The sequence below is a fragment of the Strix aluco genome, chromosome 2, assembly GCF_031877795.1.
Source record: "Strix aluco isolate bStrAlu1 chromosome 2, bStrAlu1.hap1, whole genome shotgun sequence".
In the NCBI taxonomy this organism is placed as follows: Eukaryota; Metazoa; Chordata; class Aves; order Strigiformes; family Strigidae; genus Strix; species Strix aluco.
Window position 1 is genome coordinate 78,583,294 of NC_133932.1, and position 27,915 is coordinate 78,611,208.

General features: G+C 37.4%; 1 protein-coding gene across 1 annotated transcript; it reads right to left on the reverse strand.

The window, feature by feature from the left end:
- Positions 1-228: 228 nt before the first annotated feature.
- On the reverse strand, positions 229-27,776 carry TM9SF2 (transmembrane 9 superfamily member 2). The gene is made up of 17 exons (XM_074815390.1): positions 27,507-27,776; positions 23,442-23,509; positions 22,208-22,301; positions 21,351-21,478; positions 17,097-17,226; positions 15,392-15,516; positions 14,421-14,532; positions 12,278-12,357; positions 12,075-12,183; positions 11,818-11,950; positions 11,453-11,572; positions 9,277-9,334; positions 8,474-8,633; positions 6,885-7,036; positions 5,727-5,838; positions 4,952-5,123; positions 229-884 (listed from the first exon to the last, which is right to left on the reverse strand). The coding sequence occupies exons 1-17, from the start codon at positions 27,633-27,635 to the stop codon at positions 817-819; spliced, it is 1,950 nt and encodes a 649-aa protein (XP_074671491.1). The 5' UTR covers positions 27,636-27,776; the 3' UTR covers positions 229-816.
- Between the last annotated feature and the right edge of the window lie 139 nt (positions 27,777-27,915).

The following is a 27,915-nucleotide window of genomic DNA, read 5'->3' on the forward strand; positions in this document are numbered from 1 at the left end:
AGTGGTTTTGTTAAATGTGTGTATAATTCAATTCTCATGCGCCACAATCACATTTCCATGTTATAGCCATGTAGCACATAACATTTCTTGCAGATCTAAGGGTGTGTCAATATACATTAAACCATAGAAAATGCCATAAAATACTCTATGTAATCTTTAAGCATCCATCTTCAATATAATTGTATTTACATATTTTTATGAAATTATAAGATGTAATAAGCCACTGAAGACATTTTTACAATATTTATTAGATTATGAATTTATAAATTCAGGGACTCAGAGGCACATAGTTTAAAAGGCCAAGAACACTAATGAAGTCACAGAAATCAGAATATTTATGGACGTAACACCAGTAAAAAATAAAAATCACATCCAAACTAAAAGCAACACTTTTTAGAGTCATCCTTCAAAGTTAGCATAATAAAAAGTTCTCATTTCCCTCAAAGAAAAATAATTCATCCCACCTACCAAGCTAGAAAAACCTATTTACAGCTGTACTTTGATCAGAAGTATCATTAATTTGTGTAATACAGCCACTTCTACTCTGCCATTAGAATTTAACACTTCTTTTATAGTTGTATTTACAAATGCATAAATATCGTAACTCTGATCTTCATTAAGATCTGAATGAAAACAGGTTGTTAAGTCACAATACAAACGTGTTAGTGGAAAAAGTAGCTGCATATTCAGTATAATTCTCAAAGAATAGGAAGCCAATACTTCTGATAAAGCTCAAGTTCATCAACTAGACCAGGTCTTTAAGTTACATTAATGAAGATTAAACCTCTTCCGTGTTAATTCTTTACATTGGTTTCTTCAGTCAACTTTCACCACGCTGTATATTTTGGTTACAAACCAAAAGCATGCAAAGAATCCAATTGTCCCTAAAAAAAAAAAAGTTACAAGTTAGGAAAACTGATACAGGAGACATCAATTTCTATCTGTAGTTCATAAATTAGGACATATGTATATGCAATCTGCTATCTTTGGTCTTCAGTACATCCATCAGAACAGATAACGGAAAGCTACAGACACTACCTGGTCTTTATAGGCATCAACTACTATATAAGGTATGTCATTATTTTCAAAATCACAGAGCTGATCACATGAAAGACTGTCATTTTAAGATGTTTCTGTTACTTCTCTTCCTACATATTTGTTCTTTGTTATTTCATTATTCCCCGAGTCCAACTCCTTCACATTGCTCCATTTCACCCTTCTTCAGTGACTAGTCACACACACTTTACCTTGTCTGCTCAGCTGGCCAGAATATTATTATATTTAATAAACCAATTAGATTGACAGCATCAAAAGGAGTTCCCATATCTTAGTTATACTTTAAGGCGTTGGAAAATTAGAGCACTACTTTTATTTCTGCATAAATCAATATAAATGTCAAACCATATTGTTGCTACTACGCAACTTATACTTCCTATTGAAAACATGTGTTACATACCTTAAAAATAAACACTTCTGAAATACTTAAGGCAGCCAAAAGGTATAAGCAAACTCGAACTGAAATTTAAGGACAAAGACTGTTTCCCTCATAACTTAGAAGGCTTTTAGTTGAAGAAAAATAGCTCTTTCTGAAACTCCAACACAAGTTTTTAACAAAAATATTCTTTTGAATGCGAAGTAATTACTACAGTTTGGCTTTGTTAATCTAATTGTATTACTTCAAAATGCAGCCTCTATCAGAACGATAATGGATGCAACAGCAGCTCAGAACACCTGTTACAGGAACCTTCATTTCCCACAAAAACTAGGACAGGAAAAAAGCCCTGAAGATTATCTGCTTTTTGCCTGAGTACCCCTTCTAAAATCATAGCCTTAACTTACCCAAGACTCAACTAAGTTCTTTAAAGAAAAAAAATAGCCTTTATTTTAGATCTGATAAGAGGCACAACAAAAGCTGTGTGCTAACTCATTCACTATACAAGCTTGGAAGGAACCATGAATGACATCACGGTAATTTTTTTTTCCCCCTTTACGCTTGCTAAACTACTGATGTTTAACTGACTCATTTACTATGATACGTAGTTGCGGTCCCAGCTGTGAATCAAAGATTTGTCATGTAGCTCCCAGTATTTTGCCTGCTGAGTCTGATCAATGACCTGGAATGCAGTATGGATGCAAGTGCCTGAAGCATGTGTTACACTGACATAGCAGCAGGGCACCGTCAAAACCCTTCCTGATACTGATGATTTTTAACAGATGAGTAAGCAGCAGCAGAATAGTTTTGATACAACAATTACAATTTTTTCTTTTTAGCTTCTTTATCATCCTGACATGGGCAGCCAGATGCCTTTAGGAGCAGCTTTTGCTAAATTGTTAATATGCTTTTTTTGTTTAAGAAACTAGAGAACTGCCAGTCCCTTTACCCTGCCTCCAACTTTTTCTGTTAAAACCTTATCTCAAGGCACTTCAGTAAATCTCAACGAACTGAACACATCCACCTTTGAACGCCTATCAACCTAAGTGGACAAAACTATTCTTAAATCTTAAGAAATAGGACTATTCCTTCAAATTAAAGGACAATTTGCACTTAATCTTGTGGGAAGTAGATAAAAAAATCGTTAAGCATATGATGTCTCCAAGTTCTAATGGTTTGGTTAACTTCACATGTATTCTCCCCTAATTTCAATATAGAAACTGAAAATTCCAAAACCCAAGAGCATACAAACTCCAAAAGCTTAGTCCACGATGCACAGCATAACTCTCATCTTCACTGTCCCAATTATATATAAATGACTACAACAGAAAGCACCTAAAGGGGTCTGAAAGTAAACCACCTCTTCTTCACATGTTTGTGAACCTACCCCGAAAAGGACTCCCCAAATTTGCTTGCAGGCACTGCATAGCCAATTGGTCAATTGAAAGTGAACGTGTGAGCAAAGAAAAAGGGGGATGCACTGGACACATCTTAATGCCTCTAGACAATGTCATGTGACATGACTGACTTGAAAGAATAAGGGCAAAAGATGGAAATTAGATGGGTACCTTAGGAGCAGAAAGGCAGTTAAGCCAAGTCTCAGCATAGAAAATTTACTGTAAATCCCCTTTAATCTTGAATGTGTGCACTCCAGAATTACTGCGTGCATCCAAAGTAAACAGACTGAACAAAGGAGACAGGGTAAACAACTCTGCTTTTGGCCACAACTGTTTACTATTAAAGGCAGACATGCTGAATATCTGTTGGGAAAGCTAATGAAACTAAATTAATTGACCTTACACTTATGTAAGGCCTAATTACTTTTTCATGCTACTTTGTAAGCTTGCACCGCATTTAAAATTGATCTACATACAGCAGTACACATTAATTTCTAGTTGAACAACCATGCATTCTTAAATTCTTTAGTTCAACTAGACTATTAGTAAACCCAGATCAGAAATAAGGATTCAGAGAAGGACAGGGTAAGAAATAAGAGGCAGTGAGAAAGGGAGGCAGAATCTCTGATCTACACATTCAGAATGACTTGCTAACAAGTACACAAAATATAAGTAAGAGTAGAGATGATGTGTAAATGACAAAATATCTGCAAGTGATGCCAAAACACATTAGACTGACTTAAAAAGAAGGATGGAAGATAAAACTAACCACTTTTGGAACACAGCTTGATCACTTTTCAAAGACATTATATAACGTACTTAAGTCCCATTCCCTCCTTTTAACAGGCAATGACCCAAGAAACTCCTTGCAGGCTCTCGCTCCTGTTCATCATCATCTGCATTCAGTCATGGTGCACAAACAGCTTTAATATTACCTAAGCTGAAGTGGCAATATCTTTGAAAATAATATTTGGTTACAATTAAAATGAACACCACTCTCAAACATCAATTCTTCTCCCACTAGATTTTTTTTGTCCTCCTACGTTAAGTGGAAATGAAAATTCTACTTATAGTGAGATCTGTATTAAAAGCTCTGATGACAAGCCATTTGTGTTCTAGGAGGCCTCAAAATATTAGCCTGTACAGCTGTATATATAAATACGTATCAAAGCCCTAGGAATCCTTAAATGTCATCATAAACGTGGAACCTGAAATTACTGAAAGCATCAATCAGTTCAAAATAGTTTCAAAAATATTGCTCTGTAGGGTGAAGCCCATAAAGACAGATTACATTCTGCTGGAGCAGAATTTATTATTTTTAACATTTTTGAGGAGCTGGCAGTGGCTGCCTTCTTGCATGAGAGTCTGAAAGGAGACTTTTGCGTTTTCACTGCCATTCTTCCACCCTAAACAAGGGATATGTTTGTATGACTGAAGATTCCTTCTTAGTACTGAAGATGACAAAGGAAGATTCTGTGACCTCATCCGACTTATTGAAGAGGAAATTAAAATGCAGCACCTAAGACAGATACTTTTCCAAAATCTCGCAATAAAGATGACAATTTTCTGACAAGAGTGCATCAAAAAGTGGTTAAGAAATTCTGTCTACTTCCTGTGCCACTTCCATGCAACTGGGAAAGAAGGTAAAGAAATTCCGGAACAGAGCAAATGAAAGAAAAGTATTCTCTGTCAGCTTTACTCCTCCCTCTTCCTTCTATTTCACAAAAGCAGCAGTTTTTTCCTTAACTGACACTGCAACTTCATACTTGATTGTGTGTGATTTGAAGCGTGTTTCTCCAAAGATAACAAATTTAAAACCTGAGTTTGTCACATGACTAACATAGGAATGAAACCTGGAGAAGTATTTATCACATTTAAAGGCATCATGAAGACCTAATTATAGGCTACACCTCAAATTAGCAGTAGTTTTGCCTCATCCTCACTTAATCTCTTTTACTAAAATTTGTGATCAGAGTTGCAAAATGCTATACAACTACCTGGAAAAAAAATTGGAGACCTATATACATTTATAATCCTGTATCAAGATAAGTTTTGCCAAGGATTCTACTGTGAAAAGCTAAAGGTAGACTCAAAATTTAAAATTAAGGTTCAATATACTTACCTGTGAAAAGGAAGAAGATCAAAACCATAATCATGGTATAACCGAAATATAAAATGGTGCTAGCTGTTCCTGTGATTTGCAGTTTAGAAAAAAAATAATGTATTGCATATATTAGGAAATAAACTGCAGTGAAACCACTAGTGAGAAATGAACGCCACTGCCAGTGATAGTCCTAGAAGGGGTGGGGAAAAAAATCCATATATTAGTAATATTCCATACACCTCTAATGCACTGACCTATTACTGAATGCAGAGCTACTTTTTGTACTACCACTTTATCCAAAAGTGAGCTTTTATATTTTTTTATCTACAGGAAAAAGAACTATATATAATCAATACCGCTTTAACTACACCAATCACAATTAGAGATAAGAAACCTAAAGATCAATATCAAATAAGCAAAAATCTAAAAACCTAAATAAGCCAGACCTACTATTGCCAGTCACAGAGATTTTTTTCCCCAAGGTTGGGCATGTCCAAAATGCACTTTCATTGAACAAAGTTAATGGATTAGTTCAGTGTCTCCAGAAAACAGGGAGTTAGAATCCAAAGATATTTGACTTAGCAGTACTCAGTGCAGTGTTTCAGTATTTGTTAGAAGTTTTGCCAAAAGTAGCCTGCTTCACTTCTTAAAGACATGATTTAAGTACATCTCATCTATTAACGGTGTTTATGTTGAGTTCTGGAATACTTATTTTCAATTACAAAAGCCTTAGAATTTTTTGGAAGCATGCTTAAAACAACATCAAGTATGAATACTGAAGAGTATTTTTTACCTCTGCACATAGGTGGAAGTAGCAGAGCAATATTGTAGCCTCAGAACATGTAATAACCAAAATAATGAATACCAGAAACAGGAAGCCAAACATGTAATACATCTGGTGAGACCTATAAAAGGGAGTTTAAAATAAAAAATTAAAATGGACACTGTGCTAATATTATTTCTTCATATGCAATAATATCACCTTCACATTAAGTATTCCCCTTCTTATTGAAGTATTGTCAGTTGTGGAGCCATACAATTGACTGATTTATTTTCCAACTGAAGAACAGGAGCCTCGGCAGCTCAGTCTGAAAACGGTGAGAAAGCAAGCCCAAAGCATGATCCGGGTTGGGATTTTAGGGAAAGAACTGACTAGACATTATGAGTGAAATTACAGTTCCAGTGAAGTCAGTGTGACCTCTTCCACTGACTTCAGCAGAACTTGGATTTCACCTCGCATTTCAATCAAAAGGGCAGAGCTGCAAAATAACAAGAAATGTCAAATGCTGTAGCTGTCTATGTTGGGTAGAAGCACCTATTCAAGGTTCAGAAACAGTTTAACAAGATCCAGTAACTAAATTGTGCCAGAAGGAAGACAAATACCTCACAGTAGATTAGTTTGTCAGTGTGCTATGAGCTCACATCAGAATTCACTTACACTGGACTAGTCTTTGGTGCTTTATTTTTGAAAAAAATTACTCTCTGGTGCCTCTATAAAGATTTCACAAAATTTGTTCTTAATTCTTCTCTCTCCCAAGAGTAGTAATACTTTTCTAGCCCACCAATAACAACTACAAAAAACCTACAAGTCGATTTTCATATACTTACTACTTTCAAGTTATATGCCATATGTCAGCTTCAGAGCCACTTCCACATGAAGTCAGAGGAGTAGCATGAGAAAACGAGCTATTTGAACATTGTAGGTCAGCTGTAAATTGCTAAGCATATCACAGCCACTTCTCTACACACCGCAACAAGCAAAACAGGCACTGACTATCTTCTAAACCACAAAACATTAAAAATATGTTAACATTTAAATTTTTATTGACCCAGTATTCTGGTAACTCTGCATCACCAAAGATCAGTCAAAGCATCTTGAAGAAAACACTTTCACAAAGAAATTAGCACCTTTTATGACAGAGAAAATTTAAATAGATTGTGGTTAACTTACCAAATACTATTAAGAATAAAGAACAACTGTATAAAGATACATCCAAAAGGTAGAATCCCTCCCATGATGATGCCAGGTAAGGGCTTTGTATAGAATGATTGCTCAGGAATCTGACGAGGAATTTGATTTGTGCGAACCGGGTGTTCAATAGCCTTTAAACGAAAATAAGAAATCGCTAAATGAGATGTCAGACTACCGCACTACCTTTTTGCTTTCTTTTTGAAATGAGTCGTGGCAAAAGTCTACTATTTGTTTTGAGCATGTGCATACCCAGCTACCACTAGATCCGCTTTTGCTACCAGCCTACCTACCAACATTTGCTAAGCAAACAAGCTAAAAGACAGCTCTTATTGAAAACATAGCAACAGACATTTTGGACTTCCCTTTTTATGATTACCTATCTATGATCAGTTACAGAGCCTGAGTTGATTTCTCACTTTCCATCTGGGAATTAGTGGTGGTCCAGACTCTTGCTTTCCCCTTCTAAAAACCCCTGTATGTTGTTTTCAGGATTTACTCCAAGAATCACATTAGGGTAAACTTACAAACTGAGAGGATTCAATCTGGCAATTAAATCCTAATTTAAGATGCATGCACAGATCAGCATGGTGGGAGAAAAAATTTAATGCAGATAAATGCCTACTTTGCCATCTTTCCTCTTTAGTAAAGATTACATCATGAGCATCGATAGATACTTGCTAGGTACTTGCTTTCTGATTTGATTTTAACGTATTTGTGACACCTGTCACGTTGCCTTATAGTTTATCAAATCCTCTTTTTTTAAAGGAACTACCTCTGTACAATGCAGGGGGTGTTGCTGGTATTTCAGCATGGTTATCAGAAAAAAACAAATATTCTCTGAAGATATTCCATGAGAGCTACAGACAGCTGGAACTCTGGCTTCCTATACAGGAGAAAAACCACAAAAATATCTGAATTTACAGATGTTTATGTTTGTGGGGCATAGTAAACCACTTTTTAAGCAAAAAGAGAAGAACAGATTTCATTATTTAAGAGGGCTTGGTCACCAGTGTCATGAATAACCCTCATAAAAATAAGTAAAATTGTTCAGTCTAGAAGTAAATCCCAATTAATGTCTTCCAAGCAGCAATAACTGTTTACAGAATACTTATGCAAAGAAATTTCACAAGAACTCCAGCAATTTGGTCAGAAAATATCCTCATTGTAGAGGGTGGACAGGAACAAAAAAACATGGGGGGAAAACCAGAAACGCATAAGTTGCTTTCCCTTATGCTTGGCTGACTCAACTAATTTTTTTAGTAATGAAAAGAGATGTTAATTAAAAATGCCCAAATCACTGCTTTACCTGGAGCAGTCACTCAATTAAATACAATGATAACCCTAATCGTTGCAGAGAACTATCACCACCACCCTCCAACTGAATATCAAAGTCTTGAAATCCCAAGATCAGATATCTAATGTAGCTCTAAAGTAACTGAACAGAACTGGAGCTGACAATGCAATTAGCTTAGGTGCTACCTCTGTCATAGTCTATACAGTGAAAAATACGTATGTGTGTATATATATGCATACACACACTTATAAAACAATTTCTCAAACACACTTACGTTTTTCTTAAAACCAAAATAGGCACCAATAAACGTCAGCGGTACAGATATGCAAAACCAGAGTGCCAAAATAGCAACCAAAGTACCAAACGGAATAGCTGCTGAAGAGCCTTCTCCCCAGAGAATGAGGTTCATGATAAAAAAATCGGCAAATACAATTCTGAAAAATACATAACACATTTAAAGCACAGAAATACTCTTACTATTTAATAATGTTAACAAAACAATAGCACTGTATTAAGATTTTAGTGTGAATCTCTGTTAAAACCAAATGACACACACAAAATATCAAGATGAAGAGGTCAAATGAGCAATTCTTTGTTAATCTCGTGGGACTGAACTCCAGTAGGAGCTGGTGTTCCAACTAAGCAATTTCAAATATATGCTTGTCTTAACTACACCTTAGGGTAAGACTGCTTGCTGTGATGAAGCAGAAACATTTATCACAGTGGTCATACAGTATATGACACTATATAAAGACCAACTACAGTGTGGTCAGAGAAACAGCCTAGAGAGTAAAAGAAAGCAATGAAAAAGCATACCTGTCTAAAACTTACTACTATCATAATGCTCTTTCTTAATCAACCTTTTCATGTGGTGAGAGTAAACAAATGCTTACTAAAAAAAAAAATCCAAGGATGAGATGCCATTAACATTCATCTTTGTCAAAACATATTCTTGAAGCTTCTGGAATAAAGGGATGATGTAATAAGATTTACTTGTATCGCTGAAATTTAAAAATTAGCTATGCATGTCAGAGAAGCAATTTAATTCTTTTAATCATGGTGATATTCTCAACTTACCCGGGACAAAGGAATGATGTCAGCAGGACATTTGTTTTCCATTTCTCACCTCCAAATGCTGTATTAAAACATTTGACAGTCATCAAAACATGCATTAAGCTCACAACTATTAATTTTCCAGTCCATTTACCTGTTATACTTAGCTTGCAACTGCTCAAATAATGTGCTATCATGCCCAAGTTTAAAACCATAAACTAAATCTTCAGTAATAAAACTGAATTCCCTCATCATATTGCTTAATCACAGAGATTCAAAACAAAGAAAAGCCAAGGTCAGGAAAAGTCCAACTAAATAAACTGGGTCTCTGACCACCTTATATGCTAAAAGGAGGAAGTAGATTTGCAGTACTGTTAAGTCTTTAAAAAACAGTTTAAACCTGGAGTGATTGAGAAGCTTAAGCTATCTAGCATTTGACTGAAGGTTTCAGTAGGAAAAAAATACATAAATATGTGGAAATCAAGCTTAACAGTTTTCTTTAAATAATTCTTGTCTATGAATCTTACAAGAAAGTCAGGACTAACATGTTTACAGGAAGTAGTGATGGTCTCTTGAGTCTTAACAGCATTAAGTAGTGATGATACCAAAAGACCAAATATAGCTTTATTAAGAAAATCTTTATGAATTTGCACTACGCTGATAAAAATTCTAGTCAGCATACTTTCAAATGAAAATATCCTGCTGGAATTCAGTGAAGCTGACAATTTCATCTGAGCACTGCCATAATGACATGCTTCTTTACTTCAAGAGTCAGAAGTGGTTATGGTTAGAGTGATTTTAATTAAGTTTCCATTTCTTCATAAAGTCTTGGTAGAACACGGCACTGGTTATTAAGATTAACCATTTAATTTCAACTCAGGTTTACTTTTTAGATGCAATGTTGAAAAAAAAAGCTTTTAAAACTGTATATCCGTTCCAGTTGCATTTTGGCATATGTCTCACATTGCTTTATTTGTATACTATAAGAAGAAACACTCATGTTTACATGCTCTATACAGGGTATGTACCACCTCATGTTATAACGAGAATATCTCTGATTCAGTCACTCACTGTCTTAGTAGTTAAACACAATATTCAAATATCAACTAAATGATTCCCAGTAAGTATAATATGAAATGTTATTATTATTAGCTACATCTCCACCAAAGATACAGGATTCAATTTACCATCAATGCGCTTCAAAATATCCTTCAAAACACATAATATGCAGCTTGATATAAAGAATAATTCTGTCCTCAGTTATGCTCTTAGTCCTAAAGTCTCCTTCCATTTAAGTCTAATTGGCTTGAAGATTAGGAAAAGGAACAGCTCACTATCACATTACTACCATTGTGAAAAAACTCTTTACAAAATACAAATCCTCCTTCCCCAGTGGTTCTCCCCACATGAAAATTGCAAAATGGTTAGAAGAACAAACTCCAATGCCTACTGCCAGGCTGAAGTTCAGAAATAAACTCCTTCTCTAGCCCTGTATGTTCAGAACTAAAATAGTCCAAAAGATCCAGCTCAGTCCTAAGGAGTTTTTTTACCTTGAGTAAGGTAAGTAAAACAAGCTGTATGCGGAATGGCACGCTTCACCTTAAACCAGAGGGTACAGGGGCAAACCATTTGAGGTTGGTAGGCAGGCCCTGAAGCAATAGCTATCTTCGATCAGTGAAGGAAAACAGTATCAACTAACTACTGTCAGGATTTCTACAACTACAGAACACCTAATAATCCTTCCCCCTGTGCCCCTGCACCATTCTCCCAAAGACCTAGGAACTAGCTAAAAAGAGGTGACAACTCTCAGGCATGCAAGAACAGAGTTTCATGACTGGGGGTGGGGGAATGATACCAAGCAACATGGATGACTAAAACTAAACGCAAGTTAACACCTTGTTAGCTTCCTACACTGTAGGAAACAAAAGTACAAAACAGTCTGATGTAATGAGCTTAGTGCTAGTAAAATGGAATTTGCTTCCCAATTCCATAAATACATAGTAGCAAGAGCAATTCAGGGTCTTTAGGCATGATCACATCAAAACCAACATAACGATGTCAGTGTTCTACATGTGTGTTCTGTTGTAAAGGTAAGTACAAAGGGAAACTACAAACAGTGCTGCAAAATAAAAATCACTTCTGTGATGATAATTTACTTCAACGAACTTAAGCCTTGTCATTTTAAATAACTTTTACTCACATTTGTAGAATCTGGCAGCAACATAACCGGCTGGGGTTCCAAGCAATACCCACAAAACTACAGCACAGGTCATTAGAGCTCCCCGGTTAGCAGGTGACAAAAATCCCAGGCAAGCAAAAACTGTGAAGCAGAGATGCACAATTTTAGAAAGTAACTATACATTTGACTTAAAGCCAGTACATCAGTTATCTTAAAATCTGTGTATACTACATTGCATGTCTACTGTATCAGCTCAGCCGCTTCTAACCTTAATACTTTTAAGAAATTAGTAGACAAAAACCATACTGCTATCTTTATTAGTACCCTGCAATTAGCAGTGAAAAATCATCTGTACTCAACTACCTTTTCCCCACTTTATTACTTACACAGGGTAACAAAAGTCATTATTAAGATCTGTGTGCCAGAGCCTAGAAAAACAGACAACAGCATTCCTTTTCTTGGAGGCCTGAAAATATCACCATGAACCAATTTCCAGCCAAATTCTTCTTGAGCATCTTCCTGTAAAGGAAATACATCTATTTTAATACATTAGATTGCCATTTAAACAGCCTGTTACAGAAAGACATTTAGCTGAAAAAAATGACACTCCAAATAAATTTTAGGAGGTACATTTTAGACTTACAGTGGAATCCATCTGATTGTATCTTGCAATGTCTTTATGCAGTGTCCTCAACATAATCATAGCTACCATTCCAGACAGAAAGAGGACAATCACCAAGGAATTCATAATACTGAATTTAAAAATAAAAAATAAAAAAAATCATCATTCAAATGGCAATGTAAACACTTCAATACAGTACACTTGAAGACAAACTTTCTTCTCACCTAAACCATTGAATATGAGTGTGAGGCATGGATTCCAAAATATAATCCCATCTTGATGCCCACCTTATACTTTTTTCTTCCTGAAAGAGTGAACACATCAGTTTCAGATACAGTCAGTATCCAACTTGTAAATTTAGAGGCTGATGTTTGTGCAAAGGAACCTTAAATCTGATGACAAATTGGAAATTTCATGTTGCATGCCTTAAAGGGAATAGTTGAATACCTACCTAAACCAAATCTAAGATTTGACCACAGAATCTAAACCAAAATATTTTCTGAATAGTATTGAGCACCCATGTCTTCTTAAGACATAATGGCCTATCAATTTAATTTAACTGTGCTTCCTCCCTTCAAGGATTACATTAATTCATCTGGAATTCAAATGACTTGCATAATAATAAAAGAACATGCATTTTTTAAATGTGTGTAAGTCAACACCACATATTTAGCCAAGATCAAGTATCTAGTTGTGGTAATAAACCAGGACTTAAAGCAAGCAACAAGATTCTAAAACAGCATCAACAATTCTAGGATAGAATCACATTTTTCCCCATACCTACACTGCCTTTTTTCTGTCTTCCTAAGATGACCTGATCTGCCAACCTGATGGAATTTCAGAAGATGACCGCCAAGTGATGTGGCATTGTGCACAGGACAGTAACACACACACAGCTGGGCATGTCATTTTTTAAAGAGAAACAATGTAATAGCATGAAGCTTAGGTCTTCTTAATTACTAACTTCTCACAGATTTCCAGAAGGACTTGCTTTTCAGTGTACAAATTAATTTCAGCATCATAACCGATATAATTTCTCAAAACATAATTAAGTCATATATAACATAACCCCTTCTGAATATTTTCCTTATACTATTTACTGTATTTTGAACTTTACCATGTAATCCAGTACATTACTAGAGTAAAGAACAAGCATGGCAATTCTACAAACACTGCTATAACAGCTTACAAGAGGTAAAAGGGGTTCATATGCCCGAGAAACTGTGGCAATGTAAAGATATTGTAAGACCGGTGCTTTACAGCATATTACTTATGACAGTGGCAGGGGATCCCAAACCCTAACTCAACACTACCCTCCAACTAACTTTAAAGATCAACCATTTAGTCTCTATTTCATCACAGTTGAACTGAATCCTGCAGCAGGCTGTAAGTCTAAAATTAAGAAATATATATAAACAGCCTTGATATAACAATGGCTTATCATTTTGAAAGACACCACTGACCTCGCAGTCAGAACAAAAAAAAAGGTTAATCAAGAATAAAAACTGCCTGATTGCTATTTTTTAATCTATTAATTGCCAAGCTTTTGATCAAAGGCCATAACAAGACAAAAAAAAAAAGCAGACTCCTTCACATCCAGAAGAATCACAGAATTATTGAGGTTGAAAATATGAACTGCTGTGTGTGAGCTATCCCCTCAATACATACACAAGGAGCCAAGAAATCCAATTAGTTATAATCTGCACTCCTTTTCGCCAGTCACTTGCATTTTGAGGTCTCAGACTAATAGGGAAACAGTCTGTGAAAGAGTGGGAAACTTTGGGAAACAGTTTGTCCAGCAAACTCCATTTAAAAAAAAAAACAAGCACCTCTCTTGCTTGTCACCGGAATGAGACATATTTGAGTATCACGGCTCCCTGCAGCTGCCCAATATACTGCTCTTCTGCTTTTAAATAGAGAACAGAGGAACAAAGAATACCAGCTTCCTCCCCTTTTGCAGATTTTCATAGGAGGAAGACCTTGGAGAGAAGAAAGCTTTTGCAGCAGGAGAGCGGAAAACGATCAGCTTCAACCTACCTACAACAGCAATTTGCTGAAACACACAATTTCTCAGACTTAAGAGCCTGGATTGAAAAATAATCTGTCAGACACCTAGGTAAACATGGAAAGCGTGATTCTTTTAAAAAACACATATGCATTTCACATTCAGTGTGTGGGGGGCGGTATGTACAATTGTAAAGCGTGTGGTTAAATCCCACACCATCTCTGACATTCCAGTTCAAATAAAGTTTTAAAGCCACAAATTTACTATTCTGAGATAATTTTAGCTGTCCATGTTTATAATTCAGAGTAGTAATGCATGATTTTAAGAGGCTACTACCACAGAAATCTCACTTGAGTACTCACTTGAAAAGAAACTGAGTATGTGTAAGCAATTTTGACTTCTCCGTTAGCCTTATTACTTATATCCATAGGTACTCCTGAGCAATCAGGGTTGTCTGGATGGGTATGCTTGTAACTGTGAGAAAGAAAAACACGGAACGAAAGCTGCTTCACTAACAATACTCTTAAGGAATTTATTCATCTTACAAAAGCATCTGTTTCATCCACCATTCTTCCCTTGAAATACAAAAATTATTCTTAATGCCTTGTAAATTTCAGAGCTCATAAGGAATGTATCATAAGCACAGGACTTTTTGATACTTGATCTTTTTAAACAAAAGTTGTCTCTTCTAAAAAGAAAACTACAGAAAGCACAGTCCCTAAACCAGAGAACAAAAATTAAAGGAGAATGAGTACCCCTAAGAACTTCCAAAACACTCAAAAAGATAGAACAGAATTACTAACTTCTTCCAGAAAAAAATACTTTCATCATGATGCTGGACCAACTATGCAACAAGCTCAGTTATACCAAGAACAGAAAAGAAAGGAAAGACAAGATGCTAAGAAATAATAAAACAGACATCAGTTGTGCAAAAGCCACACAGACACCAGAACAACGGACAAGTGTATTTGTGAAATGATTCCATTCAAATCCCTGAAGACATCAAATGTTGCATTTCGATTACTCCTGCATCAGGCACTGGTGGCCTATTCCATCACAAGACAAAATGTTCCCCAGTAGGGAAACGAGAGTTGCTTCACTGAACATACACTACTTCCAGGTTTTATTTTATCTTTTTTTGGCCCAAATAGGAAATAGTGCACAAAGATCCATTGAATTCAGAACAAAACTATGTTAGACTGTCCTACATTACACTATATCAATCAACAGGAAAGCTAATCTACAGGTCACATACCTGAAAACATTTCTGACTAGCAACAGGTCCCAAATCAAAGCACCACTGTTTGATGACAAGTTACTTCTGAGTACTAACCTTTTTGGTTCAAGTTTAGCAGCAACTAGTCTTGCTCCCAGAGCTTCATTTTCCACAACATGGTAATATATTTTTATGTCAACATGGTTGAAGATATAGAAAGTATCTTTTTCATGAAATTCTGACTGCAATGATAAAAGATGACGTTAAACGATCAAAAAGATAAAAACATCCAAAAGCCTTAGGGAGAAGTTTACATAACAGAATTTCAGACTCCGTACAGCTTTCCTGTCAAGAAGTTCTACAAGATTAATGCAGGGTTCTAGGAATACAAAGATAATAAAGTCTTTGCATTAAAGCCTTGCATTAAAAAGACAAACTAGAAAAGGTAATGCCAAGAACTGTCTTTCTACAGTTGAAAAGCAGAAACATGTATTTAAATATAAAGTGTATTTATGAATATAAATATATTTATTCAAATATTTCAGTAACTGAAGATGTCCCATTTTATTTCACCGAAGTAGAAAACTGAATAGATAACTATGTGACAATTTTCATATCAGAAGCATTTCATAAACATCAGCTATTTTAAAACAACGTGTGTATTTTTCATAGATTAAACAGAACGTTCCAAGACAAACACTGCTCTCTGACAGAACCACCTTGACATTTGAAACTAAAGATGCACAGGGATGAACTGCAAGCAGCAGCCAAGAATGCTAAATAAAAGTCTCAGGTGAAGGGAAATATCACCTTAGCATTTAGTCAGTTAAACAGGTTGCTAAATCACAAGCATTATGTCTACTGAAGTTCAATTAGTACTTCTTTAGGGTTCTATCCCCATCCCTTTCTACAAAGCATCCTAATTATAAGAACAGTTATATAAATGAAGTATTCTTCCACAGTCCTTCAGTTACTCCTTCAAAGCTTATTTTCCTTTTATTAAAAACAAGTATTTAAACAAGATTAAAAGAATATTGCCAGATTACATATTTCATCATAAATGCATTCATTCATATGGAGCCTCTGAAACCAATTCATTATGGAGGCAAGGAAACAAAATTAGAAACTGCAGAAACTGTCATCTTTGGGAAGATCCATTAAGTAAAACCAACCATTTTGACAAAACCAAAAACCTACTCCAGGTTCTCAGTGACCTCTCCATGGAAGAGGTCTGTGGTAATCTAAAGACATCCTGGACTTGCACTCTTATCTCCGTAATGCTTACAGTGCACTTATCTGAACCTCCCCCAGTTAATTCCTCACAGGAGCAGCTTTGTTCACTCAGAATTCTTACATTCTGCCTTCTCCCATTAGCCTACACAGTTTTAGGGAAAGCAATCCTTCAAGAAGTATTAATTTCCATGCAGGGGTACAAACATGTCTATGCAAACCTGCTCCCATGAAAACACTTCTATTCCACAAAAATGTAAAGTCCAAGCCTTCAAATGTTTAGACATCTTAGGCAATGAAGGATGACATGCTTTTATCCTCCTTCACCCTTTACATATACTAAAAGCTATTCACATTCACCTCTTCCACCTTTTAGAGCCCTTCTGTATTATGCAACAGAAGAGACAAAGTTCTTAGGCTTAGATGAGGCTTACAAATTGTGGTACTTGCAAATATCAAAACACTTACCTAGTTTTAGGCAACAAAAGTTCTTAAGATAGTGAGGACTCACCATAGAAACATGACAGAGAAATACAAGTCTTTAAATTAGCAAAAAGGGGATAATAAAAAAAAAATAATTGCATAAACATACATTAATGACACAGGCATCTTTGGGACGGCCATCTTCTGTAATATAACAGCCAATAGGAAAACCAGGATTGCAGAACCTCTGGCCATCTTCAACATCATAACACCAGGTCACAGGCATGTTGTCCACAATCCTGTAAGAGGCACAGTGACATTTCACAATCTTTCAAAATACACAGCGTGATGGAAACAAAACCAGATTAATATTAATCTAACTTTGCTACATTCATTATTGGAAGATTAACTACAAGAATAATACTTCTTTCAGATCTTAACCCATGGAATTTCACCGATTGCCAATCCAATTTCCAAATGAGATATAAGCACGTAGCTCTTCAACTGAAACTTTATTTTCTTTAGAAATTAAAAAAAAAAAATCAATCTATTTCCTCAGAAGGTGGCTTAGAAATATTAAAAAAAGATTTTGCCTACACACACATATTATTAATTCTCCAGGTTCCTCATTGCTCTTCCATTGCATTTAAAAGTTTACTTTGTGTGAAAGCTGAAGTGCAAGTTTAAATTCTTTTTTGCTATTTAAGTGAATTCTTGACCATTGACTTCAGTTGTAGTTCCCTAAGAGTATGGAATATTTTAACTAGATGGTTTACATGAGAAAAAAAAATTGTAAGCCATTTGGGAAAGTAATCACTTTCAAACCTCCCTCCATTATCTACTTGCTGTTTTTATATTATTGCCTCAAGATTTATATTCCTATTACCTAAAAGTCCTGAGACCAGCAGATTTATAGTCCAATTTCAACAAAACATTTGTGGAGGAACCCCACACCACCATGAGGAGTTGCAGAAAATTATAAGACAGTAGGATAGAAACGGTGTCAAACATGCTACAAACAGTACAAATGTCAAAACCAAAAACATACTTTTAAACATAGAGAAAGATACTCAACATGGTGACCTGTCCTTTGTAAAAGGAACTACTAAAAAACCCCAAACCTGTTGCTTTATGTTATGAACTGGTTTAACTAGCTGAAAGATAAATCCCAAAAGAAAGTCAAAGAAGACTTAAAATTCAGTAGCTGCCCTTAGGGCAACATTGATTGCTCCAAGGTATGTTTTTAAAGGTCTATTAATAAACTTCACACACGAAGACATGAGACAACTTTCACTTTTTGTGCATCACTAGACCAAAAAAGGGACATCCCACTGAAAGTTAACAACACACATTTTTTGTAGAACTTATTAAACTACTGAATAGCCTTTACAATTAAATGTCACATCATTATAACCACTAGGCTATTAATGCTAACAGATACCTGATAACACCTCATTAGGTACTTTTAAATACCTAATTAAACACAGGAATTATGACTTCAGACAACAAACCCGAAGCATTATTTAGTCTGTTTCGTATTGTAACAGTCTCTAAAGTAGCACTGTTTTTTAAAGCACATCAACAAAAGAGCAGGATGTGCTGCCTTTGTTCACACAACATAAAGAGATCTGCATCATCCCTACCGTTAGCTACCAGGCAGAAATATGTAGCAATGTTCTTGGCTCATAGTGACACAGTGGAAGAGGTGAACACAGGCCCTCCAAAAACAGTTTCCAGGCTCTCAGATTCCAAAGACTATCACAGTCACAACAGCAGCAGCACCAACCAAATCCTACTCACTTCACCACGCTACTACAGGGTACAATTAAGTTACTAATTAGGAGCTATTTCAGATGCAGATTCATTATACTTGGACTGTATTTGGAATTTTACGTCCATAATATATGCTAGAGACACCTCTTCCTTTTGCTAGTGTTTTAATTTCATAATCAAAACCAGGTAAAGCATTAGCCTATTGCAAATGAGTGTGGTTGGGGTAAAGGCTTTCCCTTGCATCTTCTGCAGCCAAGACATACTGAGCTGCCTTCAAGCAGCAATGTTGGAACAAATTGATAGTTTAAGCAGCAAATCATTTTTCACAGTTGATCTTCAAATTTAAAATTACTTGAAGGGATTATACATGTGGGGCAAATATGCTATACAACAGTGTTCTTATATGTCTCTCAAGAACATCTGGTGATGAACATCGTCAGCCAAGATATCAGTATAGCTGTTGAGTCTAATTCAGTATGTCAATTCCTAATCTTATTAAGGGGCTTTTAAAACCTTAAAAGTACTTTGCACCATCTGTGTTCCTCAGGAATTTTATGATACATTGAAGCTGGATAATAAACCTCTATTAAATCCTCACTGATGCTACCTTGTTGATCCCTGTACAACATACCCCTGGACCATGCATCATTCCTCACAAAATCCAGCCACTTCCACTTCATGAAGCTGTGGCTGAGGAGGGCTATCATTACCATACAGAAACAGGGATTCTTCGTGCTACTGGTTCTAAAGTTTTAGGGGAGTAGGCCTAGCAAAAAAATAAATAGTAGAAGTGCTGTTAAAAGAACAAGAACACAAGAAATACCCTAAGTATAAAGGGAAGTTTTTCACTCTGAAAAACAGAACTACACCTTACTAAAATCTGAACAGTCCTATCAAGTTAGCTGTACAAGCTAAAAAATATACCTAAATACACTAAGTATATAAACAATTTAAGGGGAAAAAAACAGTCTAAAGTACTTTTCTGTGTGATTAGTTTTACACAGTTCTGTTTCAGTTTCTGTTAGCTTAAGTTTTGGGCTTTCCTAAAAAAAAATTAATTTCTTTCAAAGAGTGACAGGATCATAGCACTGGGAAGTTATTTTTCATTTATACGCCAAAACATACACAACCTTTTAAAGCTGAAGCTTTATGCCAGACCAACATGTATCAGTAAAATTCAAAGTGGTGTAAATATTATAAATATATGTAGCATTTAATAGGAACATAAATCCAGCATGTTTAAAGCTCTACTTATTTCAGCATTAGGCACATACACTTTGAATCCCTGCAGAAGTAGCTGTACCTTTCAGGGTTTCTTTATTACTTCCTGGTTCACCTACATGAACATATGGCTATTGCCTGTGAACCCTTCTGACCTAATCTCTATCAGCTTCCAACTACACTAATTTTCAAGAGGTTTTCAGAAAGATTTACATCAGTGAGCCATAGTTTATCCTGAAAAAAGGATACCCTGTATCAGTTCCCAAGGGCAGCAGCAAATGCACTCATTGCCTTTCTAGCACAGGCAGATGCTTCAAAACTGAAAAAGTGGAATGTGACATTACAGAAAAACATTTAATGTCAGTGGCAACATTCAACATTTCACCTGCATTTTTACTAATATATCCAGAAAGTTTTAATCTAATTAGATGAAGATTGAAATGTTTGTTTCCGTGAAGGAGGGAGCACATATTTGGAATCATATGGGCAAGATCAATTAATTATGCTTATCTATTACTTGCAAAGACATGCCACAGGAACTCTGACAACTTCATGCCCAAGTTGTTCCTTCTACCCTTGCACCCAAAGGCTGCTGTTGGCACAGCATAACAACATACAAAGCACTACACAAACACTGATAGCGTGGCTGGGTATTTCCAATGTCAAGACAGAGCCTGCTGATAAACATTTTGCAGCTCTTGGATGTGGGGTGCAGAGCATGGCTACATCCTAACCAAAAAACAGCACGAGATTCAGCGTACACATTCAGCTTTGCCCCACCCTTAATGCCCATCAGAAGAAAACCTCAGTGTCTAAGCAGAAACAGAGCCCCAGCATGCTCCAAGATTACTCAGATGGTTACAGAGGGACTCAGAGAATAGGAGAGGACCAAGTGTTTGTGTGTTCCTCAAAATTATTTTATTAATTAATTTTCACTGGCCACCTTTCACTTCCATATGCTATAAGAGAAACAAACTTTGTATAAAACTTTCAGAACCGTTGATCCTATCTCCTGGACACAACATTTGAAGGGGAGTGCAAAGGCTCTTGAGGAAAACAAAGATGACACAGCAATAGAATGAAGGTCCCTTAAGATTTTTCTTAGGCTATGGCAGGATTAACTTCTCAATTTATAGGTGCATGGAAATAGCAGCATTTTATAGTAAGCACAGAGGCAGCACAAAAACCACACAAAGCTCTGTGTTTGAAACAGAATTGTTTCCATTATAACTGGTGCTTATCCTTCAAGTGAAGGAAATTTTTTATGAAGACAACAAACAATATAACATCTTTTGCAAGAATAGAAGGGGAATAGGTTCAGTGCAAATACCTAGTGTTCAAGCTGCATTAACTTGCAAATACAAAATGATAAACTAAATTATCACCAACAGCTAGACTAACCAATCTATGAAATTTGCTATCAACTTACCAATGATGTTGATAATTCAGCAGCATACTTTTTTTCAAAAAGTCTAATTTCTGTTTATCTTCTGGCTTCGTGGTATCATATGTTTTTGTACAAACAGATTTACATGTCTCCTTCTTGTTGAATGTGAACTAAGAAAAATGAAAAGACATATGAGCAAAAAGGCTGTAACAAACTTTGTGTCATTTCAGTACTTAACAAGTTTCCTGTACACATTTATAATTGCCTTTACAATTATAATAAAAACACCTAACAAATTACCAAGACTATGTATATTAACCTTGCAGAGGAGGTTTTTATATTGGCATGTCCTCCTGTGCTCACTGTAGGAACCCTACACTAAGAGCTCCTTGTTACTGATTAAAACCCATTTTCTGCAATGATTTACCAGATGAGTCATTTGACCTCACAGCAGCAATGCTGTCCCAGGCAGATTCCATTGATAACTTTTTCTTCTACTACATATAGGAGAGAAGGCGAGAGCTTCAGTCACCAGAAAAGACAAGCTGGCTAACACCATTTCCAATTCTTCCATTTTACAGCAGTGGCATTTTCACATCTGGTTCCCAGAAATAAGAGTACTTAATTTCCTCTAACAAGGGGACAGCTGAGGAGCAAGAATCAGGTTTTGGCAGGTTCCAAAGAGAGAGGACAACCTCCACAGCATTTCAGGCTATGGCTTCATGATGCAAAGTGCATAATTACAATTAGGTTAAATTGACAGATTTCCATTATGTGGAATTTCAGGTTTTGAAGCTCTTTGAGATAAAGCCCTTATGAAGAGAATCTTCAAGATTCTGATCCCCTTTGGTTACATTTGAACATATATATTACCGAATACCCCTTATCAGAGAACAAACCCTGTAAGGAGACGGCTCTATCCTCTCTCCGAACAATACTTGGCCAAGGTTTTCAGAGGGACGCTTCTTTCCTTCCGCTTGACAAAAATCAAACCTGAATTAGAGGAAAAGATACAAAAGTTAATAAAACATTCCCAGCTGCAAATATTAGACCTCAAACAGTGCTCCCAAATCAACACCTTCATCGTAAGTAAAGGAACTATACAGCTTTCATTCTAGACAACAGTTCCTTCCTTGAACCCGCAAAGCGAAGTGTGAAAATCACAGTACCATTTTGAAAACAAAACAAAAACCAAACCAACAATCAAATCTCTTCATCAGCTATTTCAGAAGTTGATTTATATTAAACATGGTAGCATAAGTTTCCTTAAGTAATTAAAAGTTTCGTATTTGAACAGGAATTTTAGCCAAGAATTAAACCACGCAGAATTTCATGACAGCTCTGAGAAAAAAGCACGCAGGTCAGATTCTTGCGTGGAGGGGAATAATAAAAGCAAAAAAAATTTAAATCTATGTACACAGATAGCTCCTTTACAACAAGCACTATTAAATAAACAGGTTATTGCAGTTTTATTCACCAACACATTCGATAGCACATCCTTTAAGTTTTTCCAGCCTAATTTAAAGTATATCACATTTGTGTTCATTAAAGTGTAGACATAACTAGTGCTTAACCTCTTCAACATTAACAGTGAAAATATTATTTGAAGCAACAACTTTACATAGTTGTGCCAGGCACTGATACATTTTGTGCACTCCTACAATGTGTACCAAGAAAACATTTAACACGTCATTAAGATAATTGATAGGAGGTTCACACCTCATTACCACTTTAACTCATCTGGCTATAGGCTACTAAAGACAGCAGTAATACTTTGATCTATAAAATGACAACTAAGGCAGAAGAGTAGATATTTTTTATATATATATATATATATATACACACATATTTTAACCTTAAGCTGCTCTAAAGCAGTGATTCGACCTACATGAGGGCCTATGTATCCATGCACTACTTCTAAAGTATCAGCAAAGACAATTGAGGAGGAAACAATGTATGCATCCATCTGATCATTGTAAATTCTGTATTTGTAAACTTATGTTAGCAAAGTAACTAGACGTTCCTCACTGGCAAACTGCTGTAGCAAAATGTAAGATAATACCCGAAGATAAATTAAACTCATCTTTTTCGAAGAACTAACAACTAAAATGACAAACAGTATAATATACTTACGCAGTATATTCATAGGGAAGGACAGACTCTACAGAGTCAAGCCTGTTCACAAACAGCTCGATTCCAGACTGAAAGAGTGGAGATAATCATCAGTTATATTAAAGCACTTCTTCAATTCTGACAGATATATGTAAATAGATTTGTGTGAATAAGGTAAAGAAAAGATGAAAATGTAAGGTTTGTGTAATTATACATCTTGAAACGTAGAATCTTGTGTAATGAACTGTATCTGCTGAGAGCATAAGTAAAACACTATCTAACCATCACAAAAACAGTGACCACATGACAAAACCACTTTAAGGCTAACATAACCATTCAAACTAAAAGATAGCAAGAAATCATGCACAAGAATAATACAATTACCACAGTTGCCAGTGTTTTACTTTAACGTATCAAGTTAGAGCCGTATTAGTCATCACCACAACTTTTGTGTAATAAAAGTCTTAAAAGAACATCACTAAGAGTATGGATGAGATCAGTACTTCTCCCTGTAATTAAGCTGCTCCACAATTTTATCTATATAGCAACTGAAAACTGAACTGTGAGGATTTAAACAATGTTTCCAGTCTAATACACTATTGTAAGTTTGAACAGAAGCCCTTTCCAAAGAGAAGGCAAGGGTATCCACGTTTACCTTCTTATAAAAGTTTATCAATAATTCTTGCAACTCTTGAGCAAGAGCCTGAAATTCAGTCTGCTGTGGTTTCAGACTAGTTTGGTCTATACACATTAATTACAGATGGGGTAGCCTGCTGCTATGGAAAGGGAGAGGCCTCTCACTCTTCCCTCTTAGTCTCAAAATCCCTTCCCTTATTCTAGTCCCGCACTCCCACTACATTCCAACTGTTGACGTTACACTGGTTTTGGCAGTTACCTGTTTGCACAGTAAACCAATTCAACTGTCTAAAACAGCAAAAGACTTACCCCCCAAAATTTTTAAAGAGCAGTTTTTAGCAGCACAGCAAGTTGAACCGTCTTACTGTGCAATCAGACAAGAACTGGAGACAGCAAAAGGAAGGTGAGTGCTTTCAGGAACAAGACCTCCCCCTTTCAACAGCAAGCCATCTATTTTCTCACCATGAATCAACAGGAGAGCTTTTCCTCCCTATGAAAATTCACTCAAGTTTAGCCAAACCAAGAAATTCTGGAGGGGAAAAAAAAAGAAGAAAGATGGAATTGTTCACATGTATCTGTAGCTCAGATACTTCAGTCAGGTACTGTGTTTTACTGACACACTGTAGTTATCCATGTGCAAGTCAGGAGGCAATTCCATGAGAGGTAGGCAGCTGTTAGGTTGACTCACTAAGTGATGTCACACCTTACTGCTCCTCTTTCCTGTGCCCTAAGCCATGCAGACCTGCTGCTTACCTCTGGGTAGTTAGTGCACGCTTGTCATAATTCTGTAAACCACTTTAACTCACTAACACAGCAAAAAACTAGTCTGGCAAGAAGTTGGATAGCTTCCTGCCATGTTATTAAGCTCAAAAAAGGATTTATCAGGTAACACAGCTGTGACAATGCTGAGGACAAGAACACATTGCCAGAGGAAGACGGGAATAAAATCTCTTAATTCCAGCAGCAAGGAATTAGACTGCCTTAGCTGGTCACAAAGCCATGGCCTTTGATTAGCTATTTTTCATTGTAGGAGGAGATTTACTTGAACACTCCAATCTTCTATAAGAAGTATATGCATTACTGCAGATTGGCATCTTTGATAATTTCCCATACAACAGCAAGTCCCCTTTGGAGCCATTAGTATTTTTTTAAACCCAATAAGGATTCTTAATGTTCAGGCAAGAGTTACTGTTTAAGTCTGCACAAATCACATTCCATTTCTGATGATACTCCAACCAGAAACAGGAAAAGTAGCCAAACTGAGTTTTCCAAGCAGATTAGTAGACAGTTTGGAGGAAGGGGGAAAGTCATGAGTCTCATCTTGGGCTGCTAGCTACATGCCCCACAACAACATCCCATCTCACCAATAGAGGACAAGAGATCCACAGAGATGGCACCATTTAGAGACCTGGTCTGTGGATCTAAATCCTCAAGGCAGAGAAAACTCAATATTATTACCAACATCATAATCAACAATGACAACTGTAAGAACTCTGTGAGAACATGTGAAAAATTAAGGTTGTCCAGGGAAGCTTAGTTTTACTCACTTACATCAATATTATGATATAGCAATTATCTGATCACATACTGTTTCTCCTCACCAGGGACCAGACTACATTCAGTTGCAGACTACATGGAGAGAATTAGATGTGAAGAATGATTTAGACTTCTCCATATGCCTATGTCTCACTTAGTATGTAAATTAGCTGGCACGAGGTAGAGAAATACAAGAGGTGGTTAATTTCAGAAAGAGATTTTTGCAATAATACACCTGTTGAGTTTGTCCTAAAATGTTCAGCTAGTCACTGGTGGTAGATTTACATTACCTAAGCACCTGACTTCACATTTACAAAACGATAGATTCTCAGGATAATGAGACAAACGTTTTGTACAAATTATATGAGGGAAAAAAGAATAGACATCTGAGAAAGATCACCCCATAAGTGTCTCAAGCTTGGTTACAAAAGACAGGAGGCAACCTGGTTTACTTGACTTAAAAAATAAAAATGTTTCTGCCACAATCCTAACTTAAAACAGGAACAATTCCAACATAGCAATGTTTTTTAGGGATGTTGTGAAAAACTACAAACTGCAGCTTAGCCTGTATTTGAAGAAAAAAAAAATTCCTTAAGAGGATAGTGCAGCACTGTAACAGGTCACCCAGGGGTGTGATGGATGCTCCATGCTTGGATGTTTTCAAGGCTTCCTTAAACAAAGGTAGAGCTGAGCTGATCTTGTGCTGGCAAGTTGTGCTTCAAGCATGAGGTTGAACCATGTGACCTCCTGAGGTCACTTCCAAACACCATTTCTGTCATCCTATAAAAGGACGTCCACAGAATGTTTTACTACTACAACAGAAGTGGCATGGAAGCAAGAGTGAAAAAATCCACAGCTATGCGTTAGGTGCAAGATTTGGCTGGTCTGAATGGAATGATACACTTAAAGAAGGGAAAAGACATTTATAGCAACTATGCCTTCTTCACACGTTTGGCTTATTACTTGCTCTACCAATTCATGAAAGCAAATGGATAAAGTCAGTGCAAGGTATTTACCAAAAGCATACAGTTTAAATAGACTCTTATTCTGAAGAATCATGCACCAGTATTTCATGTAATACAGAAGCTGGAGATCAGAAAACGTGAGATAGCCACTTTCAACAGCAGTAAGACAATGGATCATAAAAGCAATTAGTCTTGAACTTTCTCATTCAAGTCTTAAAACACAGTCTGACGTTAATTTCCATGACAGCAGCAGCAAACAACTTCTAAAGCTCACCCAAAGGAGCAAAGACAGACCCCCTGCCAGCCAACATCCTTACAAATACTTAATTTGGTTATGCGAACTTTGGTTGTCACTTGTGTAGGCATGAAAATAAGTTTAAGCTTGGCTTGAGACTCTGGGACCGAGAAGCCCCTATGCTTCAGATTCCTGCAGCCAGGAAGACACAGCAAGGAAAGTGTTGCTGCTACGCCTGCCTTGGTTTTGTATCTGCTTGCGGCCATCAGCTCCTTGCTCCTCCCAAGAAACACACACCGCCGGCACGACCTGTCAACCGCGATTCTTACTTTCTGCAGCTTTCCCAGCAAGTATTTAAAATGGCCCAAGAGATAAGCGGTCGGGGCTTCCTATTTCCGCAACGTGACCATAACTCAACGAGATGAACTGGTAGCTCTTCCCTGCGAGGGACCGCGGGCACTTCACCATTGGCGATTACAGCGGGAACTCAAACGCGCTCAAAGCCCCCCACGGCCACGGGGGCGTCTGGTACGTTATAATGAGACAGCTACAAACCCTCCGGGAAAAAAAACCCAAACACAACACCCCCACGCAAACCCCACAGCGGAAGGGTACAAGTCAGGCCGCGCAGCAGCCCGGGCCTCAGGGGCGCGGGTGCCGCCGAGGCCTCCCCTGAGGGCTGCGGGCCCCGGGCCCCCCCTTCCCCGGGCTCACCTTGCACTCCGGCTTCTCCTTGCCGGCCTCGCAGAAGTTGACGGGCGCCAGGCCCGGCAGGTAGAAGGCGGCGGCGGGGGGCGCGGCCGCCGCCAGCGCCGCGGCGATGAGGAGCTGCCGCAGAGCCATGGCGGGGGGGCGGCGGCAGGGGGGCGGCGGCGGCGGCGCGGGCGGGGGCGCACGCGGCAGCCCGCGGCGGGGCGGGGGGGAGGGTCCCTGGACGCCTCTCGCGCGCGCCGGCGGCGGCGGCGGCAACAGTCGGCGGCTTCGTCTCCCCCCGCCCTGACGGCCGCCACTTCCGGCTTCTCGCGCGCGCGACACGTCACCCTGCGCGGACCGCCTGATCGAGCGCGAGGGGGCGGGGCCGGCGCACGCGACGAGCGGGCAGGGCCGGGCCGGGCCCCGCGCG

Excerpts from the sequence above, each read along its gene's own strand:
- TM9SF2 (XM_074815390.1), bottom strand. The coding sequence starts at position 27,635 with ATGGCTCTGCGGCAGCTCCTCATCGCCGCGGCGCTGGCGGCGGCCGCG. Across the intron at positions 12,184-12,277 it reads ACTCATATTCAATGGTTTAG|TATTATGAATTCCTTGGTGA; the intron begins GTGAGAAGAAAG and ends TTTTAAATTCAG. Across the intron at positions 11,573-11,817 it reads AATGACTTTTGTTACCCTGT|TTTTTGCTTGCCTGGGATTT; the intron begins GTAAGTAATAAA and ends TCTGCTTCACAG.